At 43.1% G+C, this 22,404-nt stretch overlaps 3 protein-coding genes across 9 annotated transcripts in view; 2 read left to right on the forward strand and 1 right to left on the reverse strand.

Moving 5' to 3' along the window:
- The window catches only part of LOC120908744 (potassium voltage-gated channel subfamily H member 8), a 47,559-nt gene extending 33,730 nt beyond the window's left edge, over positions 1–13,829 (forward strand). For 4 of the 5 annotated variants that reach the window (XM_040320065.1, XM_040320068.1, XM_040320067.1 and 1 more), the window contains 9 exons: positions 1,028–1,207; positions 4,654–4,772; positions 5,053–5,133; positions 7,677–7,772; positions 7,886–8,039; positions 8,157–8,272; positions 8,385–8,698; positions 9,616–9,829; positions 12,644–13,829. In XM_040320065.1, coding sequence (XP_040175999.1) covers positions 1,028–1,207; positions 4,654–4,772; positions 5,053–5,133; positions 7,677–7,772; positions 7,886–8,039; positions 8,157–8,272; positions 8,385–8,698; positions 9,616–9,829; positions 12,644–13,795 — 2,426 coding nt within the window. In that variant the 3' untranslated portion in view covers positions 13,796–13,829. The remainder of the gene's footprint in view (positions 1–1,027; positions 1,208–4,653; positions 4,773–5,052; positions 5,134–7,676; positions 7,773–7,885; positions 8,040–8,156; positions 8,273–8,384; positions 8,699–9,615; positions 9,830–12,643) is intronic. The other variant, XM_040320069.1, reaches the window with a different exon arrangement.
- Positions 13,830–14,158: 329 nt separating this feature from the next.
- On the reverse strand, positions 14,159–15,941 carry LOC120908746 (myeloid differentiation primary response protein MyD88). The gene is given in 3 exon segments (XM_040320070.1): positions 14,159–14,777; positions 14,779–15,317; positions 15,387–15,941. Coding segments are annotated over 3 exon segments (1,389 nt in total). The 5' UTR covers positions 15,754–15,941; the 3' UTR covers positions 14,159–14,294.
- Positions 15,942–19,141: 3,200 nt separating this feature from the next.
- LOC120896877 (SET and MYND domain-containing protein 4-like) lies at positions 19,142–21,551 on the forward strand. 3 transcript variants are annotated; one of them, XM_040301378.1, is made up of 3 exons: positions 19,142–19,278; positions 19,377–20,916; positions 20,984–21,551. In XM_040301378.1, the coding sequence occupies exons 2-3, from the start codon at positions 19,385–19,387 to the stop codon at positions 21,366–21,368; spliced, it is 1,917 nt and encodes a 638-aa protein (XP_040157312.1). In that variant the 5' UTR covers positions 19,142–19,278; positions 19,377–19,384; the 3' UTR covers positions 21,369–21,551. The 3 variants fall into 3 exon arrangements, with proteins under 3 accessions (XP_040157312.1, XP_040157314.1, XP_040157313.1); XM_040301380.1 differs by having other exon boundaries at positions 19,154–19,282; XM_040301379.1 differs by lacking the exon at positions 19,142–19,278 and having other exon boundaries at positions 19,289–20,916.
- The last annotated feature ends 853 nt before the right edge of the window (positions 21,552–22,404 follow it).

Here is a 22,404-nt window from a genome sequence, read left to right on the forward strand (position 1 = left end):
GCAGACTGTAGCTTTTATCGTACACGTAAGAGCTTCGGGATCTTAGTAAATGGGGTTTTGCAATATTATTTCAAGTGCATGGGTACATTTGAAATCCTCTTCAAACTTTCCTGCTTCCCCTTACTTTTTCGCCATCAGCTATTCTCCACAACTCCTTTTACTTTCACACCGATTTCACTTTCGATCGATTTAGCAAACTGGCATAGCAGTAGCTGTATTGTATCGCGCCACAAGCCATCTTTGCCGAGTTTTGGGCAACTAGATACCGGTGCGGGGGTGCGTTTGTGTTTGCCCGCCCGCCGTAGGGAAAGTGTTGAGAAAACCGCAAAAAGGCACCTGAAGCAACAAACAAAGTGCGCGTACGCAAAAGCACACTTAATAAGATAAGCAAAGATTGCTTCCACCCGACGGATGGGTTAGAGAGAGAGAAAGAGCAGTTCTGGTAGAATATAGGCAGTCCTGATTGAAGCCTGAGTTGTAAGGTAAGCGGAGCGGGCGGAAAACTGAGCCACCGGAACAGGGAAAACTGGAGAGAGCTGCTTTTTTCCTCTTCTTTCCCACTCCCGGTTTCGTAACGTGTTCGACAAAAACCTCACCTTGCAGCACATTGTCTCGTCCGAGAGGGACGATTGCGGCAGATTAGTGCGGAAGCACACAGGAAAGAGGCTCTCAATGTTAAGCGTTTTGCGCTAGGGTACGATCTCCGTGGAAAGTTTGGTGTGTAGTGTTTGAAAAGTTTCCCGCCCCTCCAGATTGCCCTGTTTTCCTGCCCATATTCCCGACCGGTGGATGGCCGCAGGTGCAAAAGGCAGCAGCCCGGGCGTCCCTGGTTCACTGGGCCGACAGTTCATCAACCACAAATTCGTTATGGAATGGTTTCAAGTTTTATCCCATCTTCTTCCTATCGCTCTCCCCATTTCAAACTCTACTTTCGTGGCACCCGTCACGATCTCTCTGTTTTTCTCTCCCTTTCTCTTTGTCTCTTTCTTTCTCTCTCTCTCTCTCTCTCTCTGTCTCTTGTCGGCAGGCTGGATCCACACACTGGCGGAACGTCTTAAAATTCCCGTATCTAACGTGACACACGGCGAGGCATACATAACGGCATTATATTTCACCTTCACCAGCCTTACCTCCGTGGGCTTCGGCAACGTTTCGGCGACTACACTGAGTGAGAAAATTTTTAGCATCATCATGATGCTGATTGGAGGTAAGTGAATACGAGCTGGATAAGGGGAACGGTTTCAAGGGAGTTGATGTGCCTTTTATATGTGTGAGTGTGTGTTTGTGTGTGTGGTGATACAGTTGAGTTGAGTGATCATGATGCGACCGGTGAAGCTTCGTTGTGGTGTTGATTGGATCGTCCTGTTTGCACCTTGCTCGAAGGTTAAAATTCCCGGGTGAAAGGGAGGAGTGGGGGTGGAAGAAAGCCGGGGGTTCGTTGCTTGATTCGTGCGAAGCCCCGCGAGGGACAGCAACCACCGAACAGAGGGCTGGAAAAATAGACGGCTTTTCCTGCGTCAGTTGTTTTCGATTACACACCAACGCTATCGTTGCGGGGCAGTGGCAACAAACCGTAATAGACAGGTCGGGCGCATGATTGTTGGCTAGTTTTGGGGAATGAAATACGAACATAGTTCTACGCAGCCGTACAGCCGTTGCTAATTGAAATCTAGACACTGAGTTCTGTGTGAACCATTCAACTACGGGTGTGCTGTGGAATTTATTCGCCAGTAAGACAGTAAAACACGGCCTGTACTTTGTATGAAAACGATGCATTGTGGCGAGGATTGCTGTTTTTTTATATATTTGCAAAGTTATAACATAATTAACGATTATTCCAGCTAGTGAATTATTGTACGAGTCTAGGATAACGAGAAGAAAAGGCAATAAACTCCTAATATTATTTTTATTAGAACCTGTCTAATTACTACAAAGTGAAGTCTGTTTCAAGAGCGTGTGACTAAGTAGTTTGTAGAAGAACAACTCAAAGAACCTCTAGCAACATTTTTACAAGAAGGGATTAAATTCGTCTAATGAGAAAAAATGATGGAGTTTTGATTTCTTACTTAAAACGCTTCGCAATGTAAAATGCACATTAATCCTAAGGACGCTGTCAGGCATTGTTACCGCAATTGCAGAACACTGGGATATTACAACAGATTTCGCGATGTTGAAGATTTTAATCTTACATTCTTGCAAGAAATGGTCCTGAAGCAATCGCAATTGAAGAAACTGATAGAATATCTATACTGGTAGTGGAAGTGATATCAAACTGATAGTAGTTTAGGAACTAATGTCCAATTTCAACCAATGTCCTGGAACTGTGAAACCTGCACCTGTTCCTCGTCATGGTTCTTGAAACGGTACTTATGTTTATAGTTTGCAAACTGAATTTTCAAATAAAATTTTACCCTGATGTATAAGTATCGGTCCGGGAGTTCGTTTTGTTCTCTAGACACCATACTACTCGAACCGATGCTTCTTTGAACTGACACTAAATCTATACTAGTTTGGACATTATGTCCGTCTTTCCAAATGATAGAGAATTAATTTTGAACAGATCACGAAAATATTGCGACTAAGGAAAAACAATATGCCTAAATAGGACTAAACAATAAGCCCGTCATGGATTCAAGGCCCGAATAGAACCATGTCATATGTAAGATCCCCTATTCGTAAGACTGACTATCCTGCTATGGGTAACAAAGAAATCACTGAAAGCCAATCTCACTAGTGGTATAGGTAGACGAACATATGTTGTATATGTATAACATATGGAAAGATATACCAGTTCAGGAACTTGCATTTGGAAATTGCTTCAGAACCTAATTCCGGACCTATACCGGATATTGAACAGTTTTCGTACACATCATGTCGAAACCAGTAATAGTCTTTGTATTGTTCCTGAAGGTTTCAGATGCGTTTAATTTTTATTTTAGATGTATGTTTAATTTTAACACAAAGTTGTTTTGGTTGTAGAGGCCTTGATAGCAAATAAAAAAAAATACGGTATTCATGTCAGTATTGTACAAATATATTTGTGCATGTTATGCATACTGTATACAAATGCTTGGGTATTTTCATCGAAGCTTTCGCTATGATTGTAAAATACATATGAAATTGTAGAACATAAAAAGAACTCAACTCAATTTTACCTAATTTTACAAAACCAACATGTTTATTACTATGTAATGTAGTTTAGATGTTAAAACACGTTTAAACTTTTCTATATATATTCTTACAATTACAAAAAAACTACACATCACAGATCACACATACAAAAGAAAATAGCCAATACACATCGCAGTGATTGTGAGAAAAGGGTTTGTTTTTGTTGAAAATCATATCATTCCAGCCTCCTGCTGGGCTTGATAAGAAATAAAAGGGTAAATTTCAAATGTAAAAAAATACCCAGCTCTCCATTCTACCTTCTTCGGATTTCAAACAAAGACGAACCTTTCTCATCAACGGCTTATTTTTCTCGTTTGAGCGACCATAAAAAAACAGCACCTTAAAAGGCAAACCAAGTCCCGAGCCGTCTGCATTCCGGAATGTGACGTTTTGGTGGTTGTGAGGCAATAGAATCTTACCACTGCTCATCATAACAATAGGTGCAAATGACAGAGCGTCTTCGAAACATCCACACAGCATAATGTGTGTTGAATTGGGCCCACACTGAAATGGAGAAGAAAATGAGTAAATAATATACCAAGAAAGTGGGTAGAAATGAGCAACAAACGCCGAGGGTGGACGTTCTCTTCACAGTGTTAGTGGGTTTTGCGGTTGTTCATGCTGCCCCAAACACTGGATCTGGCGTGGGGCTGTAATTTGTTTTTCTTTCCGCCGAGCGGCCGACGACTCATCTCGTCCACCAGAATGGGCAGAGAAAAGTCAATAATGACGACGTCGCCCGACGACACTTTTCTAAAACGTGACCCACCGCACTCCATCCTTCCAACGGCGGACACGACGGCCAAGGCGGAGGAGATTTGATGTTTGCCCAGGCGACGAATCCGTCGCACAAAGGGCATCCACAAAAAGGTGACGAATGGGGGGGATCGAGTGAAACGAAAAACCAAATCAAATCTCCTACTCGAAAACCGCACGATTGAATTCGCGATATCGACTGTCCTAATGAGGTTTTGCGGGCGGCAGTGGGCTGGCAAAGTTCAAAATTATTCCCCTTGTCCCCGTGTGCCCGACCCAGACCAGGAGGCTCTCTGTCACGACGCGGCAGAGAGTTTGTTAGATTTTCCCGCCACAATCTTCACGGCACGGGTTCGGCAGGGGCGAAGCGGTTCGTCAAAGCCGTGGTGTCTATTTCAACCCTGGTGGGGCGCGATCGAGACGGCGTTCGGACGTAGTTGTTATAAACAGGCACCACCACCATCAACCTGCCACCTTTTTCTACTCCCCCTCCGAAGCCATTTCGCTGTTTACTAGCTAGCAAACAAGCACGATTGGGGCGATCTACTCGCTCGTTCCTTAACCTGTCCCGCCCTTCATCACTGTCAGCTGGATTCACCCGCAAGGAGAAATATATATATATATTTTACACTCCCTGTAGTCTCGTTTCGTACCAGCAGCTTACCTCTGGATTTTCCTTTCAATTTCTTTCACCAAACAACGCACGCACCGTTTGCGACCGCCCAGCCCTTATGCACGCCGTAGTGTTCGGAAACGTGACAGCCATAATTCAGCGGATGTATTCACGCCGCTCCCTGTACCAGAGCAAGTGGCGTGACTTGAAGGATTTCATCGCTCTGCATCAGGTGAGTTGCAGCACTTCGGAGGGCTTTTCAACGGTGGCGAATAAGCGGCCCGCCGGGACCGATTGTGACATAATTTTCGCTCACGGTGCAACGTGATTTGACATCGTGGATTTGTTGGTTACATCGCAGCACCCTTGACTTTCTAAGGCTGTGCCGGAAGGGATGTAATTTATTTTTTTTGCCCCATTTTTCTCTTCTCGCGCTTGTTGTTTCTCATGTTTCATTCGACTGCATGGAACCCGCGGGCGCGCACTCGCACTTTCCGTTTCGTCCTAACCAGATGCCCAAGGAGCTGAAACAGCGGATGCAGGATTACTTTCAAACAATGTGGTCACTTAATCATGGAATTGATGTGTACGAGGTAAGTAAGCGTAAGAAGTTGCTGGTGGTAGCGTATGTGAGCGTCTTGGTAATGAGGGAAACCCTCACCGTCATACAAATTACTTCCGTCGAAAACCAGCTCGTTGTTGCACTGAGTCCGACCTCTCTCAATCTGCTCAAGCTTTATGCTGCTTAATGCGCCACCAGCGGAACGAGCGAACGGCTGTCGGAACGGGCAACTTTTAATGGAACGCATAACGTTGGGGTTTTCGTTTGTCACGGCATGAACACAATGAAACAAAAAGAAACATTGGCTACTGGCGGTGAGAATTGTGACATTCCTGCTCCCGCGTGTGATGCAGTTTGCCCCCACTCTCCTCCCCCGGTTTTGTGCTCGATCCCATTGCAACTAACTATTGCACCGAAGTGCTGTGCAAATTTGATGGCAGTTTTGTGGTTCTTTCAATCAGGGCAGCGCAAGTATAAAGTTTAGTGCCCGAAATGGAAAGCATTTCCCAGTCCTTCTGTACCTTATGCTTTATTCATTGTTGCACTGTTTTTTGTCGTTTCGATTATGTACACAAGATGACATTGTGTTTTAAGAATTTTGGTGAACTGTGACAGCTACTGACACCGAATGAGATGACTTGCTTTTTTACCTTTCATCAAGCTTCAGCATCAAAACCTTTCATCAAGCATGGTGGAAAAGCATAACTTCTTATAAATATCAAACCGAGAGGGTATGGGTACATTTTGTAAAACTGTTGTGAAAAAACGCTTTGACTCTCAAAATTTTTAAAGTAGTTTTAATAAATATCTTACAGGATTTTGTCCATCAATTTTTAATGCAACACATGTTGAATTCAATTTCCGTTTTGTGCGTTTTTGGAGCCAGCTGTTTTTTTTTATAAAATCAGATATAACGTATTTTTCCAATCAGTTTTATGGATAGGAATAACTGCAACATTTATCAACATGTTTGTTTAACAGTGGTGAAACTAGTTTTGTAATTTAAAAATAAAATAAAAGGTAGTTAAAAGCCCACTTTATCGTATGCAACAAAATGGCAAACAAAACTATCTCCCTTAACTACATAGGAAAACTGCATCACTGTAGGCTCTCGTCTCGACAGTCCTTTTTGGAACATTTCATCAAAAGGGGGGAGCTTAAAGTTGATTTTATGTTGATTTTTTTGTTAAATTCCTGAGTGAATTCAAATGCAGTCAAATACCTTTTTTAATACACTTCAAATAAATAACAATATGCGACCGATAACGCTTTTACGACGTGAGTTTGCCATATTTTGGTTCGGAGTGGTTGGCAAATTACAGTATCGAAATAAATCTCAATATTCATGTTTGGGGAAAATATGTCTTTTCAAAACAATTTAGTAAATAATCTCCATTCTCCACTCTTCAATTAATCAGATTATGTTAGATGATAAAGTTGCTATTCAATATCTTGCTGTAGCCTCAATGAAATCGAAAAAAACGCGTAATACGATGCATAAAAGTAAATACTGTAAGCATTTATTATCAATCAATTTGAGTTTATTTATAATCATGTTTATTCATAGTGTATTTTATTAAGATTGCTATTTCTTCGTCATGTCAGGAGAAACTTTTTTTTCAAAAACGACTGTATATCTTTAACACTTGCGAGATGGCCTTAACATATTGTTGCATGTATTCTTCTTCTAACATAATCAAAGTGACGTCTATTAAAAATCCATTACATTAGATACTTGTGAAAAGATATTACAAATTCACCATCAACGCCAGTTGCATACAACGCATTAACATTATCTAACGCCGACAAGTTTACATTACGCATTCAATTTCACATGATTATACAAAATTATGTTACCAATCTATAGAAAATATGCATCAAAACAATGGATCAGTCCAACTTAAACAAAATTTGAGCAAATGCCAATGTATAATGAACAACAACATGAACTTCATCGAGCTGCTGTACATCAAGTGTGAATGGCATTGTAATTTGCTCCCAAAACGGTGTCTCAATCATTCAGAGCATTTTATTAACACAATGTTATTCATTGCGTACTGTTGAATGGTAACGATATGGAATGAATTTCCACTTAAAAGCTTCCCATTACCCATATAATCCTTCAAATATGCGAGCGGCTTGGTTTTTTTTTTAATCCTGAATCCACAGAAACCATTATTCAAACCATCATGTCACTTTTTATACTCCCTCCAACGTGTACGTAACCACTTGCGCCCTGTTGTGGTACAGTTTATCCGTGGTTATAGAAGTATGTGAAAGTACATGTGGATTTAGTGGTTGATTCGGTTGAATAAACATCAGCCGTTAATGTCAAACAAACAAAAAAGTTTAAGTTGCACTCGGTTACATTGAACTGGCGATAAAAGTGAACAGTGCTAGAGAGCTACTAACCCTAAATTTCAAACAATGAAACAAATCCCTAGAAATTCATGATCCTGATCCTGGAAATTCTTTCGGAACCGTACTTTCCACCAAATATGTGGACTAATAAAGCTATTACCTTGCTCGCTAGTTTTATTCGTTGACACGTGTTGCCTTCAATTCTGTTTATAGATTTTAAAAGAATTTCCCGAGGAGCTACGGGGCGACATATCAATGCATCTGCACCGTGAAATACTGCAGCTTCCAATCTTTGAGTCCGCATCACAGGTAAGACACACGGCATTGTTTGTTGTCCATGTGGTTCTCTTTTTTTGCAATCAAGTTTTAAGTCTTTGCGTGATTGTATTCTGCTCTTCCTTCGCACTAATTGATTTTTCCAGGGTTGCCTGAAGCTGCTATCACTACATATCAAGGCGAACTTTTGCGCACCGGGCGAGTATCTGATCCACAAAGGCGATGCGTTAAGCTACATCTATTACATATGCAACGGCTCGATGGAGGTCATGCAAAACAACATGGTCGTCGCCATCCTAGGTAAGTGTGCGGATACAGCCGTAGTTTCTACACCATTGCTAATTAGCACCGGTGTCCACTCGGGTTGGGGGTCTTCTCACTCACTCCCCCCGAATCCTACCATCACTTCGCAACCAGGCAAGGGAGATCTCGTTGGCTGTGATATAAGCATACATTTGCTGCACGGGAATCAGGGCAACTCGGGCAACACCGGCTCGCAGGACACCATCGTTAAGAGCAGCGGCGATGTAAAGGTATATATATCGGCCTATCTCGCCGAGCGTGCATCCCGTCGGGATTGCGCCGGCATTTAGCCGAGCCACATCGGATGGCGGTTCATCCATTTCCCTGAACCCATCATTACAGGCACTCACCTATTGTGATTTGAAAAGCATCCACATGAGCGGACTGGTGGAAGTGTTGCGCCTGTACCCGGAGTACCAGCAGGAGTTTGCCAATGACATCCAGCACGACCTGACGTACAACCTGCGCGAAGGGTACGAGGCCGAGGAGGAGACGGAAAACAATGGACCGTGTCTGGCGCTGCCCTCCATCAGCGAGGACGACGAGAACCAGTCCGACGCGGAGACTAGCTCGGCCTCGCCCATGAACACCGCGCTGCAAAAGTCGCCGGCCCACAACGTCGGCAGTAGCCCACGGCACGCCAAGCTGGTGCATAGGTGAGTATACGGGGTTTTGGGGGCGCAAAACAAATAGCGCGCACGAATATCAACAGGCGCGCTGGAAAGTTTCGTGAATTAAAGCCGAAAACGGCACGGAACCGGCCTCGAAGAGATAAAGTTTGTTTGTTTGCTGGTGGAGGTAGCAGGCAAGGGCCGAGGGACGGCGTCTTTCGTTTTTACGATGGCACGGAGGGAGTTTGAAATGTTCTTTAGTGGTAAAAGTACTTCCAGCGCTGAAATTAAACATAAAAGTCAAAAGAGCAGCGAAGATACGAAGATGTTTTTCTTGCATTTGAAAAAAACCGGACAATGTTTATCAAATCTTTACGATAGCACTGGATGTTTCATGTTATTGATTTATGTTGAATCGTCGCGTAATATGCGCTACACAAAAAAATCTAATAATTTTTCTATTTACAAAATTTTATAACTCGTTTTGTGCTATCCACGGTTCAAATAAAAGATTTTTGGATTTTTAAGATTATCCAATTTTGACCACTTATTGATTGCTCTATGTGGTCTATGCTAGCCTATTACATATGTGTTTTCGTTCACAGGAGCTCCTTAAAAACTCCTACTGTTGTAGCAAGTCCTTGCTGTAACGACAGTTGATTAGATGTAGCTAAAATCGAATCTGATGCTTAGAAGAGTTCAAATTTACGTATTAATTAGAGGGAAAATGAGGTAATACTAATCCAGATATTGACAAAAAAAAACCTATTTTAGTTTAGCATTCTATACCAGGCCCAAGGGCATCCCATAATTTGTTCCCTGTTTCGTTCGTTTCATGATTCATTCGAGTTCGTTTCCGTTGGCATAGAAATGCAAGAATATTATTAATTTATTTCTCCCCATTTTTCGTCCCGTTCCACCCACTCCACCCATCGCTTCCTTCTCACAAAATCCACCCATAGCCGCAATCGGTCGTTAGTGGCGCTAAGGGAGCGAGTCGAGCGGCAACGGTCGGTGCAGACGGCCAGCCAGCCGCCTACCGTCGAACAGGCCAACTCTTTCGAAGGACTGAACCTGGAGGTGGCAAAAGAGAAGGAGAAGGGACGCATGTCCGTGGAGCGGTTGGACAATCAGGTTACCACACTGCACAACGACGTGGCTGCGCTTAGCGTGGAGGTAAGGAAAACACCAGGGCGGGCTAACGGGAGAGCGGGAAAAGTTCTAATTAACTTGGCGTTTGCACTTGGCTCGCCGTTGGATTATAGTATTTTGTCGATTAGATGTTGAACAGCACACAACAAGTGGTTTTCGAGATTTTTGACCGAAGCTACAAACCGACAGCATAATGGAATATGATTAATAATTCATCTTAACACTGCGCGAAGCGGGCTGGTGCGGTTTATTGTTACATATTTTACGGGCGCGAAGTTTAAAACTGTTGAGGGTTGTTACGTGTGTGAAAAGCAACCAGCACTGAACAAATCGATTAAAACTTGTACAGTTTGATTTCCATGATTGCAAACTTTCACATGGTGAAAATCAATTATTTTAACATCAACGCTCACCTTAAAGTTTAACTACATTTTTATTTCATTTTGAAAAGGTAGATTTGTTTAAAAAAAGCCGGTATTTTCAAACTTTGATTACAGTGAACAGTTGTTTCTCCAAACCTAGTTACAACTACATTTTGTGTATCACTTAACGAACATGATTGTTAAAGCTTGCTTATTTGCATGTTTTGAAATGACACTGCAATCAATTAGCTTGGGTGATAGTTTTTTTTTTCAATCGATGGCTTCACATTCCTTACACCTTACATTTACATTGGAATGTCAGATTTATCGGGTTTGAAGAACATTATCGACGATCAATCCAAAGCTGTCACCCATCAGAGCGTTGAAATGTTCTGCGAAGGATTTTCTGCTGTTCATTCACCTTCATTCAAATCAATGATGCAGTAGATTTCAAATACTGAACGAAATATTTAAATAATAAATGATACATTAGAAACCCATTTTCCCACAAAACTTCTGACAAGAAAATATGAAATGCAGTTGATTATATATGAAGTGAATATGAAATGAGCAATACATAAGCAAAAAAAGGTTTAAAAAAATCAATTGTATAGTGAAGTTTGGCCAAAACCAACGAAGTAAATATAAGTTTTTTGTTCTCTACATAATTTACATCAATGGTCTTCAGCCTATGATCCGTGGCATTAACAGACGAGGTCTGCGAAAAAAAATTGTTTGTTTAAAGAAAAGCTTTTTACAATATAAATCGTGCAATTTTTTCATATTTACATTAAAAAAATGAAAATGCTTTGGAAAAAGTAAACAAATTATATGTCATCAATATTTGTGAGCCGCGGCTAACGTATTTACACTGATTGGAAAACACTGATTGACATGAACATTAATGCTTCAAATAATGAGTGGTATGGGCTGTTAAAGGGTTGATGCATTCATTTGTTTGATGTATGTCTCATTTATAGGCATTTTTCAATTACGACTATACAAATTCTACTAAATTTCCTACGCTAATTCATACACTAATTCCTACGCTAATTCAAACGCTAATTCTTACACTGCACTGCAACGCTTTCCTACGCTGCACAATTCTACCGGGTATGGTTTGTCGACTGGAACTGAAATTGTATCGGTTCCAAGTATCGTTTAAACTCCGAATCAGGAACAGTTCCAGGGACAGTTCTTAAAAATAATAGAAATCGCGAGCTATTTCTGAATCAGAATGAGTTCATGATCGGTTCCAGGACCGGTATGGGTTCATGGTAAGTTCCAGGGGCGGTACAAGTCCATGATAAGTTCTAAGACCAGAATGGGTTTATGATCGCTTCCAGAACCGGTATGGGTTCATGATTGGTTCCAGAACCGGTATCGATTTAAGATAAATTCCAGGGCCGATATGGTTTCATGATAGGTTCCAGAGCCGGTAGAAGTTTATAATAGGTTCTAGGACCGGTATAGGTTCATGACAGGTTTCAGGAAAGGTGTGGATTAATGATAGGTTCCAGGACTGGTAAGGGTTCATGATCGATTCCAGGACCGGTATGGATTCATGACAGATTCATGGATCGGTATGGGTTCATGATAGGTTCCAAGACCAGAATGGGTTCATGAACGATTCCAGGACCGGTATGGGTTCATGATCGGTTCCAGGACTGGTATAGGGTCAGTATTAGATCCAGAACCGTTATTATGTTGTATGTAGTTCTTGAACCAGAAAACGTAATGTATTAATGTCAGGACCAGTATGGGTTTTGTTTTGGTTTTAGGTCTCTTTAGCGGTCGTCATCAATATGGGTTTTGCTTTGATTTTAGGTCTCTTTAGCGGTCGTCATCAGTATCTCATTTAAATTGGGTTTCAAGGCCATTAATTTCGGCGTAATCCTAAGAGTAAATGAGATCTTTTAAGTTTAGTGGCGCAGCCCTGTAGTCTGCCCGAATTAACTTGTATAATGCAAAAGGGGCGGTCCCGTGGTATAGTCGTCAACTCGAACAACTCAATAACATGCCCGTCATAGGTTCAAGTCTAGATTGGACCGTCCCCCGTAGCAAGGATTGACTATCCGGCTGCGTTGTAATGAATTAAGTCTTGAAAGCCTGTATAGACCGGCATGTCCGCGTAGGACGTTACGCCAAATAGAAGAATGCAAAAATCATTATGAAAAGGGCACACGCAGATGGAATTAGAAGAGTGGTAAACATAAATTTAAATTAAATATAATTACGGGCCTTTTTGTCCTTGTCAAACCTGACTTTACAAAACAACATTATATTGATGATCTGTTTCATATTTGTAGATGATTGATCTAAAGTTCGATAGTCAAAGGCAAAAACATGGCAAATTATGTGATATATTTTACTTGCAAGTACACATTATAAATAATCAATTCACCAGCGATGAGACCACACTTTAGCCCCACTTTACTTTCGTTTAATAGACCTTTTGAAATTTGCTTCACCACAGGTACGCAATGCTATACACGCCCTGCAGGAGATGACGTACAACACGATGAATTCCCAGCTGGATCTGGGCCATTTTCAGCCTGCTCGGTCGATACCGAACCTGCAGAACGGCGCGGTAGGCATACTGCGCGACAGCGATCACGTGCTAATGGCGCGCAGCAGCTCCCATCCGCCGGAGATGTGGTGCCGGGAGATGAACGTCTTTGCCGAGGGCGGCATAGCCAGCCCCAACGGAACGGAGGTCCTGTCCGAGGCGATGTACCGGCGCAAGTCGATCCTGTCCCAGAAGTACTCGGAGGAAATGTCCAGCTCGACGCAGACCGAAAACATGATCGACTTCGACACGCTGGAAAAGGTTGTCCTCGCCCATCCGCACCTGGTGCTTAAGATCCTGGGCGTGGAGGCCGTGTTCGGCAAGGAGAGCGATCACCTCGCCAAATCGTACCCGCTGAACACCATCTCCGAGGTGGCCAGCTCGGGGGAAACGATCTCGTCCCGGGTACAGGACACGGTCCCGACCTACAAACTTCCTCCGTTTCTTACCAACACCAACATTATTAGCAACCCGCCCGCCACACACCACCATCAGTGTGAGCTGGACGGCCAGCTGTACGATCACCGAGCGCTGATCGATGCGTATCATCAGGAGGGTGACTTCTATTCCGCGCCCTCGAGCGCCTGCGCCAAGGAGGACAACTGTGACAACATATCGAACGCAACAACAACACCACCACCACCACCTCCGCCCCCGCCCCCACCACCACTACCACCGCTATTAACAGCTTCCTCTAATCCGCACGACGTACCTTTGCTCGGGACTGAGGGCGGCCGCGCCCATAGTGCCCGACACGGACTGCATCCTGGTAGACGAGAACGTGAACGTACTGAAGCAATCTGCTATGAATCATATCTTCCGAAAACAGGACCGCGTACCACCGAATTATCGCTTTTCCGCCGGCGATGCCGACCACCTGGAGAAGGGACTGAGGAATCTACCCTCGTCCCGCTCGCTCGGTGGCAGTTGAAATGCTTCCGCTGGCGGAGCAGTAGCGAGTACATGAATGTCTGTAGTGATGAAACTGTTCTTTCTTTTTACATCGCTATTGTGTTGAATCCATTTAAAAAACAAACAAACAAACTAGTGAGAAATTAATAAAAACTGATTTTAACACCGACAAGCAACAGCGGCAATGGTTGGTGTTTGTGAGTGGTTGTAGTATTGAGAAAACAAATGCGTGATTAGCTTGGGCCAATCAGGATGAGTCGATTCAGTGAAAAAATGATAATAAAAATTGAAAAAAGGATGATTTTGTAGACACTCGATTGTTTTGTTGTCACGAGCGCTCTTCAAACGTGTATCTCTCGCTCAACAATACACCCGCCGGCATTATCATTCCATCAGCATCAATCACGAGCGACTGGCACACATTGGACCCGCGTGTGCCGGTGGGCGCGCTTCCGCGCACTACTATCTTAATCGGTTTTGATTTCTTTGCCAACACAAGATAAGCAGTAGTTCGCTCGAATCAGTACTCTTGTTCGGAGTTTATTGTGTAAAAGCAATGTGTATATGAGAAAATAAAATACAGAACATACCCCGTACAATACGGTGTCGCAGACGATGTCATCGTAAAAAGGCACTGCTGGCATATTTACACAGCGCTAGCTAGCTTGCGGCTGCCCGGCTTATACCACTTCTTTTTCGACTTCACTGGCTTGGCCACTGGCGGAAGATCTAGCGGACATTCGGACGGAGCGGACGAAGCACTGGCAGCGGGGGGCTGCTTTTTATCGCGCCTGATCAGTGCCAACGGCGAAGAGCCCACCTTCTTCGGGCTGGGTAACGGGGTAGCCATTTCGTTTAGGTTTAGCTGCGAGGTGCTCCCGTTCAGTTTGTCCTTTTTGTGGCCAAAGTTTGAGAAAATGTCCCAAAAAGAGTGTGATTTTTTAAGGCTTCCGGTGCGACTGTCCTGCTCCACCGCGCTGGGAAGCTTCACGACCAACGGGGGCTGCTCAACTACCACCTTCGGTAGCGGCTGCGGTGGGCCAATCAATTCCACCGGTTTGCTGTGGACTGGTGGCTTCTGCGGTGCTGGCAACTCGCGCCCGCTACCCTCCAAGCCCACCTTCCGAGGGCGTATCGCGTATCGATTCGGCCAGCTTGTCCCAAAAGTTGTACAGATTTTGCGACCGCTGGTAGTCCAGCCGGCAGGTGTAGCGCAGGTGGGGCGGAAGCTCGCACCGATCATACACGCACGGTATCACCTTGCGCGCCTTTTGCTCTATCTGCAGCGCCTGGGCAAAGGTGACGGTGAAGTCGTTCAGCGGGCTGGCCAGGAAGGCTTTGGAAATGATCACCACCACGCGCCGGCAGCGTTCGGATATGAGGCGGGAAATCACTTCGTGCTCAAAGTTGCTTCCGCCCAGTATGTCACGATCGCGCAGGCACAGCTGCAGCCCGCGCGCCTCCAGCTTGTCCACCATTTTCGAGGCAAATTCTATGTCTGCGTCGGCGAACAGGATGAACGCATCGTACTGCTGCTTGTGGTCGGACGTATCGTCCCGCGTGATAATGTCGCAATCCGCGCTGACCTTCGATTCGGTCGCTTCCGTTGCGCGCCCCTGCTGTGCTGCACGCTTTTGCTCCCGCAGTAGAAACTGTTCTGCATCACACTCTGAAAGTGGTCGAGAATCAGTTGAAAGTTTGCTCGATACGAGTTGTGATCCTCCATGCGGCAACTTACCAAACATTTTGGAAGTGTCGTCCAGTATATCCCAACGGTCGATACAACCGAGCACGCATTGCAGTTCGGCCAGGTTCGGCTCGCGCTTACACTGATGGGTTTCGCTTTGCCACAGGTCCAGCAGGCAGCGGGTCGGATTCGCATTGGTAGACACCAGCGGTAGGAAGCTTTTGGGAATGCCAATGACATCGAACACACCGCGCCAGTCACGAAAGTAGCCATCCTCGGACGTGAATATTCGTTTGTGATTCAGCAACTCGGCTACCAACTCCCGTGTCCGTGAGCTTAAAGCTTCCAGGGGAACCACCGCCAAATCGATCCGATTCTTCACGCTGACCTCCGTCGGTTTTACGGGATTATCCAACATTATGCTCTCGGGCACGGCACGATTGTATCACACCGGGGGGACTTTGCGTCAATTATCGCACTAACGGGTAGGTGGTATTTGCTAATCTACGCATAAACTTATCAGAATATCTTCTTATCACAAAAATGTTGCGAAAGGTAAACAAGCACGATCATTGTTATTGTTGCTGTTGTCAGAGTGACCAGAAATACCGATTTATCTGTATTCCTACCGATTTTTTATATGCCTACCGATTCACAGATAAGCATCCTAGAACTACCGATTTTTCATTTAACCTACTTAAAATCACAGATTTTTTCCATAATACTGACCGAAAAGTCATAAAACCAATACCCAAATAGTTTAAATAATTAAACTCCATATGGAAATCACTAGCAACCTCAACCAGAAGTTCAACAGAGACAACTAAGGCCCGTGTCTGTATTTCGTGAGGTGCGATGAAATCGGACGAACTGGTAATATTTTATATGGGATTTGACAGACAATGTAACCCGGCGCTCTAGCAGCAATCACGACACCGAACATGAAAAATGCATGGGATTTAACATGTTCGATTTGTTGGTTATCAAATCGGACATGTCAAATCCCATATATTTTTCATGTTCGATTACTGCTAGAGTGCTGCCGAGTGATGACGTGCGAATTTGTCATACGATGGAATCAATTAAGGAGTCTTTTATACAGGATTTTTAGAAACAATCTCTAATTTATGTTGTGTTATCATTAAACTTACTAATTCATCCAAATAATCGAAATAGCTGCTGGCAGCATATTCGATTTGCACTGTCCTAAGCGGCCGCGTTTATTTAGCAGTCCCTACGCTCTGAAGCAAATATGCATCTCAATCATTCGTTGAGTTAGATTCCCAACAATTTTCAGATCGAAACTTCAGAAAGGCCTTATGTGACTGCTAAGAACCAAATTTAAAGTATCTCCTTCAAATAGTTAATGGATGTATTTTCTCGTGCTGCTGAACCTTCGTTGGGCAGATTAGCTTCCATCTAAATCTTTCAACACTTTTAAAGCCTACCGAAAACTACCGAAAATATCTTTAACTCCTACCGAAAACTACCGATTAAATTTTGATGCACCTACCGAAAACCGGCCAAAATTATCTGGCCACTCTGGCTGTTGTGCTGATGGAAGCAGCATGGCGGGAGCACTGTTGGTCATTTTAGCAGACGTTTACTTGGTTTATTGGACACTTTGGTTTATTTATTTATTTATTTAAGTTAAAAAATTAAGTTGAAAATAAAAATAAAAATCATATGGCCAAAACAAATAAGTCCAAAAAGCTATAAAAATATTATCTACAAAGTCAAAAAATAAATAAATTCATTTCCAACAATCAGACAAATAATGAATAATTCAGACGGCGCTCTGGCACCAATCAGGCACGACATCGAACATGAAACATGTACGGGATTTAACATTTTCAATGTTCGATTGGTGCTAGAGCGACGGGTAACCTGTAATTGTATAAACGCTAAAATTGCAAAAAAATCTAAAAATCTATTTCAATCAAAATTCGGTTTTCCTGTGCTCGCCAACGCTCCTAATCGGTGCGATTTTCCTTCGCTGGCGATTGTTTTTGTAAGTCGTTGTGACGGTTTTTGACGGTTCGAGCGAAGGTTTTTGAAGGTTCAAGATGGCCGCCAATAAGCTCGCGCTGGTGTGCGATTGTGTTGAAGGCCGGTATTGAATTTTTAACGGTACTTTTATCAATGTATTTATTGCATGCCAGTTCTGATGAGGCCATTTGCGTTCTATGCCAATTGATGGTCACGAAGCTATATCCCTACCAGCATTAAACGGCTTTGAAGGCATTCAGAAGGCATTTAAGGCCTTAGTCGCCTTAGAAGGCGAATAAAGATTTCAACCGAAACTTTCACGGCAGTAACGGGTTCTCTTCGAAATCTTTCAACTTTTTGATTCAACGAGAACAGATAGCTTGCCGCCATCTTAGCTTGTTTATATACTGAATTTGCACCTGTACTTATGTGACTGCCAAATTGAGCGGTGACAACGCTTTTGGTTCCGAACCGAGAAAGCGTGTGTTCAAATCCTGATTTTTATGATCTTTTTTCTGTGTTTATTTTTTTCTTTTAAATTAATTTTTTCTTACTATAATTACTTTAAACAAAATTTATGTGAAGCAAAATTAAAATAATACCTTTTTAAGAAACATAATAATTACACTATGTTCACCGTTCATTATCAGGATGGGAGAAATATGTATCTCATTTTTCCTTTTATTAGAGTTATCGAAATGAGCTTGATATATTAACACCTTTCAATGAGTTGGTCTTTAACAACCGAATAATGTAGACCATCTTTAATAAAGTGAAATAGCTCAGAGCTTAACGCAAGAGAACATAACACGTAAATCGTGCTATCGAATCTCACGCTCATATCTGGGAACACTACAACAGTGCAGTGCTGAAGACGCTTGTAAGGTTTTCTTTTGACAGTTGCAATTTCAAATTTCAAATGAAAAGCGAAATTTTTCATTGACATATTTCAAAGGCATTTAATTACTGCTAAATGCACTGTTGATCGCCTTCAATTCGCCGGCGATTACAAGGCGATTAGAAGGCATTTAACGGAAATTTGCGGGTAGGGTACGCATTGGAATTTGCGAAGAAAAACAAAAATGGGATTTGGCAGTTTCTTCGCTGTGTCAGTGTAGTAAGCGAATCATTATAGAGATGGCGCTAGTGTTTAACGTATTTTCATTTGAAATAAGGAGACAACTTTTGAAGCTCATTTTGTTCGAAGTGTCACGTCGGTTTGTCGGTGATTATAGTACCTCGCGAACAGTTCTGTCAACATACATTATATTTAGTTTAAAATATGCTAATTTCAACATCACAATGTCCTCTTCCCGTTCGACATAGAGCGACGACGTGTCGCGCGACAAAAAGTAGCTCAATTTTGCAAACAGTCAATTTTGCTACTCGTCTCGCGTGACATTCCTGCTTCATCCGAAATAATAGAAGTATCGAGTTTGTTTACGAGCCAGGTTAATGTCAAACGCAAAAAATAGATTTGAACACATTTTAATTTTTTTGTGTTTTCAAACATAAAAACAAGTTGGTTGACTCAGTCAAATGAGCTACTTTGATCTACGCGGAATGAAATTTGAGCTATTTTTTGTCGCGCGCGACGTTGGCGCTCTATGTCTATTTGAACGGTTTTGGTAAATTTGCAAATCATGAAAAATCATTCAGGCGGAAGCGATGAAATTAACAAATAGCCTACTACCAGGCAATTTCGAGAAAAAAAAAATATTCAAAGCCCTCGCAATGTTTAGCGGGTCGCAACTGATCTAAAACCAGCGCGAAATTATCTTGCGAGTCAAATTTCGCTCTACGTCTAATTGCACGGTACGTTTATTTACGCCGTACGTTTATTTGCGCGGTCTTTGTTCGGTCTCACAATAACCGGCTTCACGTTGATAGAAAATAAAGCAACGTCGATGTAAAGGGGGCTTTACCTGGAACATTCATCTCCATTTTGTGTTTCGTAGGTTTTATCATCTATCGTAGTGCACACTATATGTTGTTCATGTTTTAATTTCAATTTCAAACTTTGTTAACACGCAAAATACAAACCAAACACAGACGTGAGCATGGCTGAATCGCTGCAGGAAAAAGAGTGCAATGTGGTCAAGCTTTTCCATGAACTCTGGGAGGAATTGCTAAAACAGCGTATCAACGAGCTTGTCCACAACCAGCGCGACAAGGATATGGTAGCAGAGATTATTAAGCGCGAAATCGAAGACTTTCTGCGCACGTTCCCGTTTCGCGACCGGTTTAATCTTCATCCCGACGCCAAGGACAATGCGAAAGCGCTTGCCGCCCGCAACTGTGGCAATGAGCGGTTCGCCCCGTCGATCGGTGAGTACATGGAGTCGCTCCAACACTACAACGAGAGTATCGCGTACTCGGAGCAAGGTTCGGAAACCAGAGCGCTTGCGTACGGCAATCGTTCGGCGGTCTGTCTGAAGTTTGGCCTGTACGAAGAGTGTTTGGAAAACATACGCCTAGCAAGGGCATCAAACTACCCGGCGCAATTGGCGGACAAACTGAACAAGCGCGAACAGTATGTGAAGCGATGTATCGAGGAAGATGCTGAAGAATTTTCCGACAGAGTAATGCATACGCCTGGACAGTATCGGCCACGTAATTCAGGATATCCGGCACCAAAGTTGAGCTACGAGGCACACGCAAACGTCCCTCAATTGGTGAAATGTGTGGAGTTGCGCCAGAACAGCGAATTCGATCGTCATCTAGTGACCACGCAGCATCTAAAGGCGGGAGACGTCCTGCTGATTGAGAAACCCTATGCTCGCATGCTGAATGACAAGGAACGGTACAAGCGTTGCGCTTTCTGCCACAATGAGGACACGTTTACGCTCATTCCCTGCGAAGGATGCACTTTAACGATGTACTGCTCAGACGAATGTATGGACAAAGCATACAAACAGTACCATCGGTACGAGTGTGGCGTGCTTCGTGACTGTTGGCGCATTGCTGGTCGCTTGGTGGGAGGCATCGTGGGACTGCGTATGGTTGCCACGGCGATCGCTTCCTTCGAACAGGATCTCGAGGGTTGGGCCGATCATTTGAACGCGCTCGACGAAACGAAGGTGAACGCTTTTACGGTGGACTGGAACAAGGCGACGGACAGCGACATCTACGACACGGTGCACGTGCTCGCCACGAACCAGAAGAGGCGGAGTCGCGAAGATCTGGCTATGCTCATGTTTTTCACTTCAATCGTGCACCGCCTATTGCTGGAACGCACCGATCTCGGACCGTTTTGCGAGTCGACCCCGACAAGAAGCAAGCTCCTGTTCGATCTGCTGCTACGCCACTGGCAAACTTCCTTGATCAATAAGAAGCAGGTGTATCACGTGCAACGTTCGGAAGGCCAAGACGAGGAAGACGAGTATTATGAGTATAACTATGCTGGGTACGATAGCGACGATGAGGAGGAATACTCCGACGAAATGCATGCTATTGCTGTTTACCCTTTGTTTAGCATGGTGAATCATAGCTGCGTACCAAACGTGGCCCCGATCTATCTTCTCGATGGTAGGTGTGCTTTTGTAGCTAACCGACCGATCGCTGCCGGCGAACAGCTGTTCGACGTCTATGCGTAAGTTTTCTCAACGAGTTAACATTTTTCTCGCAATAAAATATTTTTTTTTTATAAATCCTTTCAGATTTGCTTCAATGGACTTTGATCGTTCGTTCCGTATATTTTGCCTAAGAAAGTCCTACTATTTCAAGTGTCGCTGCGCAGTATGTGAATCTTTTTCGTACGTGGATGTCCGCAATATGACCCCACAGGAAGCAAATTTTCTCCGACTGCTACGTATGGTGAATGTCCCGGAGCATCAATTACCAATGCTGGTAGAGCACATGAACGAAGTGGGAAGGCGCTATCCTAAGCATCAATACACGGCCGCGGAAGTGGTACTGGTGCGTATCTTGCGCATGATGCACAGCTACTCGCTGGAGGATGATATGCTCAACACGTTTGGGAGCATTGGTCTTCCGGGTTTGGCAGCCTCTTTGAGTCGAAGTCGAGCTGGGAATTTCAGATAGGTGATAATGTCGTGAAATTTGCATTCCTTAATTGTGTTCACCCTCAAAGGGAAGAACCAATCTCCTGAACTTAAATGCCATCTTGTTTTACTTAGAACTACCATGCTCTTTCTACTGCTTGAAAAATAATACTTTTTTGAATTTTAAAATAAAACAGAAATAAAATACTAGTTTTGAGTTTTACATCTTTTCAAATAGCTTTTCCGAAAGTATAAAACAGCTTCTAGAAGACCTAGTAATTTTCCTTGACTATTATTTGGCGAATCTTCACTGCTAAGGCCCTACCACCACCATGCAAATAAAAGTAGAGCAACATTTCGCTGTAAGAGAAGTAGCTCAGTTTTGCACATAGAATCAAATTGGAAGAAAATATTAATAGTATTTTAACAAAAGTTTTTTAACGCAATAGTGTGTATCATATTTCTCCACCCATTCTATGAATTTCAAGTCTGTACAATTTGAAGCAATACGGCCGAACCCGTGGCTTCTGAATATAAATAAAATAAATTATCTGAAAATAAATAAATAAACGTGCCAAACTATTTTCACTTGAACTTGGTTTGCATCGATTGCCATTTTGAATACTCAGTGTATTTGCGTCCGTGGGTTTTAAATTGGTGATTGCGCGTTATAAATGCACCAATAATTATATGAATAAGGATTTTGCTCCGAAGATTGTTTTGTAAAAAGTTTTTGCTACCAAGATTTTTGAGACCAAAAATAATGCGAACTAGGATTTCACGATCAAGGTTTTAGTACATGGTAATTAAAACTTACACTAGAATTTGTTCAGTAAAAAGGCGTTTGGTTGTGTGTTTTTCTACCATCTAAATCGGGTTATGCATCAACCATTGTATTTACTTAGGTATTTCCTGACATCGATTTTCCTTTTTCAGGAACATAGCTGAAGAATGCCCTCAATTATGCGTAAATTTAATTATTTTTTAATGAATGGTCTAACCCAGTGGCCTCCAACCTGTGGTCCGTGGCGTTAACAGAAGGACCAGAATTTATTTTTAAAGGAGAAAAGCCAATT

The sequence above is a fragment of the Anopheles arabiensis genome, chromosome 2, assembly GCF_016920715.1.
Source record: "Anopheles arabiensis isolate DONGOLA chromosome 2, AaraD3, whole genome shotgun sequence".
In the NCBI taxonomy this organism is placed as follows: Eukaryota; Metazoa; Arthropoda; class Insecta; order Diptera; family Culicidae; genus Anopheles; species Anopheles arabiensis.